General features: G+C 41.3%; 1 protein-coding gene and 1 long non-coding RNA gene across 3 annotated transcripts; one reads left to right on the top strand and one right to left on the bottom strand.

Moving 5' to 3' along the window:
• Nucleotides 1–1,193: 1,193 nt before the first annotated feature.
• Nucleotides 1,194–4,575, top strand: LOC147200787 (uncharacterized). Of its 2 annotated transcripts, XR_015101876.1 has the most exons (3): nt 1,474–2,738; nt 2,990–4,118; nt 4,195–4,575. It is a non-coding gene; the product is annotated as an uncharacterized LOC147200787 (long non-coding RNA). The 2 variants fall into 2 exon arrangements; XR_015101875.1 differs by lacking the exon at nt 2,990–4,118 and having other exon boundaries at nt 1,194–2,738.
• Nucleotides 4,576–5,156: 581 nt separating this feature from the next.
• On the bottom strand, nt 5,157–8,266 carry LOC147200786 (uncharacterized). The gene is made up of 4 exons (XM_086120558.1): nt 7,855–8,266; nt 7,510–7,666; nt 6,882–7,169; nt 5,157–6,102 (listed from the first exon to the last, which is right to left on the bottom strand). Exons 2-4 carry the CDS (start codon nt 7,582–7,584, stop codon nt 5,503–5,505), a joined length of 963 nt encoding a protein of 320 aa, XP_085976684.1. The 5' UTR covers nt 7,585–7,666; nt 7,855–8,266; the 3' UTR covers nt 5,157–5,502.

Below are 8,266 nucleotides of genomic sequence, written 5' to 3'. Positions count from 1 at the left end.
ATGTGATACTAGTGCGCGGATCGAAATGTTCACTGAATCATTTAAGAATGGGAGGTTCATAAAAGCACCAATAATTTAAAAAGAAAGACAATTTATTTTTAGAGTTTTGTCATTTCTTTCGAGTAAAAATGAGAAAGGAACCATCATAGAATTTAATTCGTCCAGCTCAGAAATCTGCTGAACTGTCCACTACGATATATTTCAATAGTTCGAGCGTGTTTTTTTCTCCCCCTCTCCCTCCCTTGTGGTTTCTTTTTGACTTCCGGGTTGAGTGAACGCTGGCGCGTTTTGGATGCCGCTGCTCAACCCGTATTGTTTTGTGTTTTTGGTTATTGTAAAGTGTCCTTGGGTGTCTTGAAAGGCGCTTATAAATAAAATGTATTATTATTATTATTATTATAATTGTCATATGATATAGTTTTCAGTATCTGATTCTGTTCCGGATTTTTTCAGCACCTGAAAAATACATCTTTTACAGATGTTGATCCTTGACAATTAAATCAAGCACACTTATATTGTAATAATCATTTGTGTATTGCAAATCTTAATTATAGACTTTTTAGTCACTCCAGGGTAGGATACATGCCAGCTGCGTAAGCGGCTATTGAATGGGTCAAGTTAAAAAAAGAATTATATCCCAAAGGAAACCTGATTATAATAGTGTATTTTTCCCCTTGATAATATGACGTGGCCGACTAGGATTTCCTTGGTACACCCCATTAGATGAAAGCATCTTCGGGCTGTGATAAAATGCTTAACAATTACAAGGTAGACATAAACAAAATCAGTCAGATTTATAATTTATTTTATCTATTATGTTTGATTCGACTTTAAAATGCAGTAGTAAAAGCAAGAATTAAAAAAATAGTCTGGAGTCTTATTTTTAAAAGTCTGGAGACTATTTTTTAAAATTCTTGCTTTTACTACTGCATTTTAAAGTCGAATCAAACATAACAGATCAAATAAATTATAAATCTGACTATTTTTCAGAAAATCCCATGATCTACCTGAAATTTGCCATCAAGACAGAGGTAGAAGAGAAAAGGCCATTAGGTGGTGCTCAAGAGCTAGTTTTATATACGGTATATTATAATATACTTATACTTAATATATATATACTTATATATATAATATAAGTTGAGGGGTTCATTCCACTGCTGCTTCTATGGCTGCTGCGAAAATTACTCAGCTAGTCCGCCTCAACATTGATTTACCACCAGCTTTTAAAGGAGATGGGACCGTGTCTTTTACTTGCTGGTCTCGACGTTTTGAGGTGTCGATGTCATCTGTACTGGCTTCAGTTTTACCGACAAGGTTAGCCGAGGCTTCATTTCGGTACTGGGATAGCCTTTCCCCCGCAGTCAAGGAGGACTACGGGGCTGTCAAGAAGAGGCTCCAGTCATTTCGATGGCGTGGGTTCGAATCCCTCCGCTGCCACCAATGTAAGTTGAGGGGTTCGTTGTTTTTCAGTGGATGGCTCTTCTTTACGAATGACAGATGGAGAGATGGAATCCTTTAATGCAGTTTATAAGGAGAAAGAACAAAAAGAGCTGTGTTCAAAGAAAGTCGTCCTCTCCTTTTTGCCCATTCTAAACGTAGAGCAATCCATCTAAAACCTACGAACCCCTCAATTTACATTGACTTATATATTTTAATGTCTTATTAATCTTCAAGACATTTTAGAGTGTAAATTGGGTCGAAATGTTCACATTTCCACTTACTTTTACTGTATTACTGATACCTGTAAATGGGCTGAAGTGTGAAGCAGGAGTTTGTCAGCATAAACAAATATTCAAGAATAATCCATCCATTTTTCGATCCGCTTTATCCCCACAAAGATCGCAGGGTGTGCTGAATCTATCCCACCTGTCTTTGGGCTGTAGGCAGAGGACACCCTGAACTGGTTGCCAGCCAATCGCAGAGCACACACAGATGAAGAACCATTTGTGCTCACACTCACGCCTCGGGACAATTTAGAGTGTTTCATTAACCTGCCACACATGTTTTTGGAATGTGGGAGGAAACCAGAGAACCTAGAGAAAACCCACGCAGGCACGGGGAGAACATGCAAACTCCACACAGGGAGGCCGGAGCTGGAATCGAACCCTACACCTCTGCACTGTGAGGTCGACGCATGTTGTTCCTTCTTGTCTTGTTTTGAACTGATACATATCTGGTTTGGTTGGTTTCATTGCATGCAACAAAGTAATTGCATTACATGCAATTCTTGCTTCTTTATTCAGAAATTTGACAAAATAACTGAAATCAGGGAACATTTTGTGTTCATCTTGTCACGTTCTGCATGATGGTAGTTGTAGGACCCCAAAAAGCAGGGAGGCAGGGAGGAGCAGGGTGGATTGACCAAAATGTATTTAACAAAAAAATACACACAGGAGTACAATGGAAAAAACACGAAGTCGAAGTACTCAAAAATGTACGGAAGAGGATTAGGGCCAATGAAGAAAGAAAAAATAAGGTTGGCAAGATTCTCACTTTAATCTCAGAATTCTGACTTTAAAGTGAGAATTCTGACTTTATTCTCAGAATTCTCACTTTAAAGTCAAATTCTGACTTTAATCTCAGAATTCTGATTTTGTGACGTTTGTGGAGCTATGAATTGTGGGGGGACCGTCAGCGTGTGGCGTGTCTTGGAAGAAAGGACATCATGTCGTCACCCAGCGACTCTGCGTGGCCGAGGAGTGTCGGAGGACATCCTTTCACTTTTGGAGGAGCAGAGGGTGAGTAAACACTGTTTACTAAACAATGCGTCGTGTTTGTTTCATTTGGTGGCTATCGTGTCCATAGTTAACGTGCTCCATGGAGCTTGTAGCTCCGTTGCTAGTCCGAATGTCATGAATGGATGCACCCAGTTTACATTCGTGAATAAGTAGAACGTAACCAATTTAAATGGGTACGTCCCTGTGACGCCACACAACGTTGTTAAAAATAACACCACTCTCGACATCGAACCCCTTTGTGTGGATGACAGTGGCCGGCTGGAGCATCGTTGCAGCCTAATTGCCGTGAACTGAACACACTGATCACGCGGTCGTGTCGTAGGAAGTATGTGCACACCCACCTCTATTTACTGAAGATGAGTATACTTGAGTTTGAACTAACACAGTACCATGAGCGAGAACATTATTAAAAAACTTTAACAAGCATACGGTCATGCAGTCATGTTTTCAAAATGTCCACCGTTGTTTTTTGTCAGATTGTAATTGTTGTCTCTTTTCTTGTGCAGATAAAGTGATTGATGGAGGGTGCAACTCAAACAGTGGCTGGAAATCTAGATTTGGATGACTTGATCAAGCTATGCTTTAGACTTGGATTCAGCAATAAGGAAATACTTGCAATTTTAGCACATAATGCTCAAACTATTTTAAGTATTCGGACTCTGAAAAGGATATGCAAAAGACTTGGTCTTTTTCGAAGAAAGAACCAGTCAGACCTGGGAGACGTGTTGGCTTTTGTCCAGCACGAGATCATGACTAGTGGACAGATGCAAGGTTATCGCTGGCTTCATCTGCGTGCCATTCAAAAAGGATTTGTTGTGTCACAAGATACAATAAGACAAATTATAAAATTTGTTGACCCTGTAGGTGTGGGAATAAGAAGAGCACGGCGCCTAAGAAGGCGCCAATACAACTGTCGGGGGCCAAATGCTCTTTGGCACCTGGATGGCTATGACAAATTAAAGCCCTACGGGATTGGCATCAATGGCTGTATTGATGGCTTTAGTCGGTATGTGTTATGGGCGGAAGCCTATACCACAAACAGTGACACTAACGTGGTTGCAAGTTATTTTATAAAAACAGTTTCACGCATTGGTGGGTGTCCAGAGAGGATCCGTGCAGACAGGGGCACAAAAAATGTTTGTGTCGAACAGATGCAGATGTTTTTGCGTAGAAACCACTCAGACAATTTTGCTGCGGAGAAAAGTTTCCTTTACGGAAGAAGTACAGCCAATCAGCGTATTGAAGGGTGGTGGTCCACCCTTCGCAAACAGAGTGCACAGTTTTGGATTAATTTATTTCAAACTCTTCAAGATGATGGCCACTTTTCAGGAGATTTTCTGGATAAGTCTTATCCGGTTCTGCTTTCTTAATCTTGTGCAGGTAGAATAGTTTTTCTGGAGAAATTGTTTTTGGACGAATGAAAATATAATACTTAACTATGCTGCTTTGTGTTCAGGATGAGCTGGATGAAGTTGTGAACACGTGGAACGCACACAAAATAAGACCAAGATTGCACCATGATACAGCTTCGGGTCGACCAGTCGTCATGTATTCATTCCCTGCGATGCACAATGCCGAGGATCAATTAAAACCTGTTGGAACGGAAGAGGTCACTGCATGTATGGAAGAGTGCACTACAAAAGGCAAATTTTCCTTGTGATGAAACTGTATTTGAACTGTGTTGTTTGCTTATGGAGGAAAATGAATGGCACGCGCCATCAGATCCATTGGATGCAAGTGACTTGTATGTTAAGTTGAGAGAGGAATTACTGAAGTCTATTTGACATGTGTACCGATGCAATTTTGGGAAAATGAAGCTTCAAATTTGCTCCATAAACCAGTTGTTTTTTGACTTCTCTAGATTGCACTCTTTTCAGCAGTGGGCTGGAAGTACACAGACTTGCCCTTTCTGAAACCTTAATTTTAAACAACAGTGCCATGGCTACAGCATGCCCCGTGACCCTGGAGGATATGTGGATCAAAAGTGGATGGATGTCTTATTGTTAATATTGATGGAAAACATCTCCACAATTTTTCTGATCCGCTTTATCCTCACAAGGGTCACGAGGTATGCTGTGCAGCCTGTCCCAGCAGTTGTTGGGCAGTAGGCGGGGGACAACCTGAACCGGTTGCCAGCAAATCGCAGCGCACACAGACGAACAACCATCTGCCGTCACAATCACGGACAATTATTTGGAGTGTCCCATTAACCTGCCCCGCATGTTTTTGGAATGTGGGAGGATGCGGAGTAGCCGGAGACTCCACACAGGAAGGCCGGAATCGGATTCGAATCCTGCACCTCTGCACTGTGAGGCCGACGTGCCTCACAGCCATTAGGAAATATCTGTAAAATGTTATTAAACCATTCACCGTTGCACACAAGTATATTAACCGTCAACATTCATGTGTAGACAGAAAAACAGTGAATGAAGAGTAAGTTTATTGAACACAATAAATTCTTACTTTTAATAATAGAAGCATGGACCTAAATATAAATAATACAGCATAGCTGTTGAAACAACCATCCAATGGTTATGTATAACTTCTTTGGCCTTTTTGTATATAAAACCCCAGAACTGTATATTACTGTAATATAACACCAAATGCAAGTTATTTCTATATACAGTAACTATAAAAACAGCAAACAATGCAACGTTTGTTTCTACAAACTTATCGTAAACAGTGAACACGGTAATGTACCCAAGCCATGTAGTACTGATGCAACCTACGATGGCTTATTAACATAGTTACGGGTACGAAAAAGCTAAACAATGTCCATCACCCAGACATTGCTTTCAAGAACGGCATTGAATTCCGATCGGAAATCTGGAAATTTTTCATAGCTGTCAGCAATATACAGAACCTTTCCACATGTGTGCCCCACCGGCCTTCTACTAAACTCCGTCATTTCCTGGAACTCCACAAGAATGGCATTGGTTACAACAAGATCAGATCCAGTGCAAAACCGGAGAAACCTCTGAAGCTTGAATTCATCCAACTCTCTGATGAACCTTTTCAGATGATTTATCACTTCCTTCTGCTTTGGGGTTAAATCAGTTGCAAATTTCAGCAGTTGGCAGACTTTTTTTGAGGTAGGTTGCAAGTCCGAGCACAACTTGTTCAGTGCTTCAAGACTGATGGAGACACAGTGAAGAGTAACCTCCCTCCAGCAGTCAATCACAAACATGGGCTTTTGGATAAGCTCTTTGTGTGCTATTTCCTGCAGTATTGTGGGAAAGGTTTCAGCAGAGATTCTTTTTCTACACCCGTAGCTGTCAAGAACTTCCACAAGATCATCTAGGTCCACTTCTGAAAGGTCCTTCATTGCTTCCATCAAAACTTCACGTTCTTGGCTGCTCACAAACTGCAGAAAATGGACTTTTAGATCACTATAGACACAGTTGAAAAGCACCTGCTCGAGGAAAGGAAATGCAAGTTTGTTTGGGAAGTAGCAACAATCTTGGTATCCCTTTAAAATAATTCTCCCAACTGCTTTCCACTTTTCTGCAGGAAAATCATGGCGAATGAATGGTACTTTAATTGATGTACCAAGGGTGCATCGGTCATAGAATTCCTGCCAGAAGCAGCTGAGAACATCTCTCTGTACTCCAGATGCAACACCTGCTTCTTCTGTATTATCTGGGAGTATGCGTTTCACATTGAGTGATTTGTTTAAGATTGCATTTTCAGAGAATGCTATGATCATATCATTCAATGTGTCAGTGTAGTGTACAGTTATTGTCATCACATCTTGTGGATCAGGTGGACCATCATAGATAAGTGTGATGTCTGCATCTCCCTCTGTGTTGTATGTGGAGCCAAAAGTAATTTCTGAATCAACAGAGATGTCGAATGCCGTGTAGATTTCATTTGAATCGACAGAGACCTCTTCAATTTCAGAGTTGTAGTCACTGGCATTGTGTGACACAACCAATCATCATACATGTTGCCGATGGATTGGCAGGTTTCATCAGTGAGGTTTTGTTTGAAATCCCACACCTCAAACTGAAAGTCCAATTCAGATCCTTTAGGAGAAATTCCATCGGGGAAAAATAGTTTCTTTCCTTCCTTGAGAATTTCTTTCAACCCAGCTTCTGTGGACATTTGAAGTTTTCTGGTACCCCCTCCCTGCTTCTCCCTCACCTGTTTGGTTATTTTTCCATCATTGTGTATCCATCCGATTGCAAAATTTCTCGTTGTTTTCTGCCTCTTCGTCTGTCTTGCTTGTTGTGTCTTTGAGGAAGTGTCTTCTTTCCCGCTTTCTTTCCTGATTTTCATTTTTTCACGTAATTTTTCCAAAAGTCCATTTTTTCTTTTGGATGGGAGCTGTTGAGTCTTGCAAAAATTGAAGAGTGCTATACGGTCTCCATAGCACGGGACATAATTGGCAAGGGTGGCATCGTCCATCAGTGCTATGACATCACTGTCAATCTGCACAACAAGACAAATAGAAAAAATATACACTCACGTCACGACAGTACTTGCTACGACACTACCACAGGTGTGTTCAGTTCACGGTAATTAGGCTGCAACGATGCTCCAGCCGGCCACTGTCATCCACACAAAGGGGTTCGATGTCGAGAGTGGTGTTATTTTTAACAACGTTGTGTGGCGTCACAGGGACGTACCCATTTAAATTGGTTACGTTCTACTTATTCACGAATGTAAACTGGGTACATCCATTCATGACATTCGGACTAGCAACGGAGCTACAAGCTCCATGGAGCACGTTAACTCCAAATGGAACAAACACGACGCACTGTTTACTCACCCTCTGCTCCTCCAAAAGTGAAAGGATGTCCTCCGACACTCCTCGGCCACGCAAAAAGTCGCTGGGTGACGACATGATGTCCTTTCTTTCAAACCACGCCACACGCTGACGGTCCCCCCACAATTCATAGCTCCACAAACGTCACAAAGTCAGAATTCTGAGAATAAAGTCAGAATTCTGAGATTAAAGTCAGAATTCTGAGATTGAAGTCAGAATTCTCACTTTAAAGTCAGAATTCTGAGATTAAAATCAGAATTCTGAGATTAAAGTCAGAATTCTCACTTTAAAGTCAGAATTCTGAGAATAAAGTCAGAATTCTGAGATTAAAGTGAGAATCTTGCCAACCTTATTTTTTCTTTCTTCATTGGCCCTAATCCTCTTCCGTAAAAATGCCTGGAAATCACAAGTATCAAACCAAATTACAGCAGGAAACAAAACATGACAGGAGCACATGTATGCTCACATACTCACAGCTCACATGACCCAACCAAGACTGGCAGAAACTGTACGTCATACTCCAGTTGATTGAGAGGTCCCGCCTATAAGGGGGAGTTCCAGAAAGTGACTGCGAGTGAGCACACCGCATGTTTGATGACTCTGCCACGTTGCTATTAAAAGTCACATAAAACGTAAACTTGTCTGCTGACCATCATTACATCGGCTAGGCTAGTTTAGCTGTTGTCGTAGTTCAAAGCTTAATATGTGGCGTGGGTTGGGTTGGCGCCGCGAGTACGTGCTCGCGCTCACAGCAGAGAGC

Source organism: Hippocampus guttulatus, chromosome 9, assembly GCF_054856545.1.
Source record: "Hippocampus guttulatus isolate MCC_2025c chromosome 9, RoL_Hgut_1.0, whole genome shotgun sequence".
Classification (NCBI taxonomy): domain Eukaryota; kingdom Metazoa; phylum Chordata; class Actinopteri; order Syngnathiformes; family Syngnathidae; genus Hippocampus; species Hippocampus guttulatus.
The sequence above is the reverse complement of the archived record's forward strand: the minus strand, read 5'-3'. Positions and strand labels throughout refer to the sequence as shown.

Excerpts from the sequence above, each read along its gene's own strand:
- LOC147200786 (XM_086120558.1), bottom strand. The coding sequence starts at position 7,584 with ATGTCGTCACCCAGCGACTTTTTGCGTGGCCGAGGAGTGTCGGAGGAC. Across the intron at positions 7,170-7,509 it reads CACTTTTGGAGGAGCAGAGG|ATTGACAGTGATGTCATAGC; the intron begins GTGAGTAAACAG and ends CTTGTTGTGCAG. Across the intron at positions 6,103-6,881 it reads ATGGAAAAATAACCAAACAG|TTTGTGAGCAGCCAAGAACG; the intron begins GTGAGGGAGAAG and ends CATTTTCTGCAG.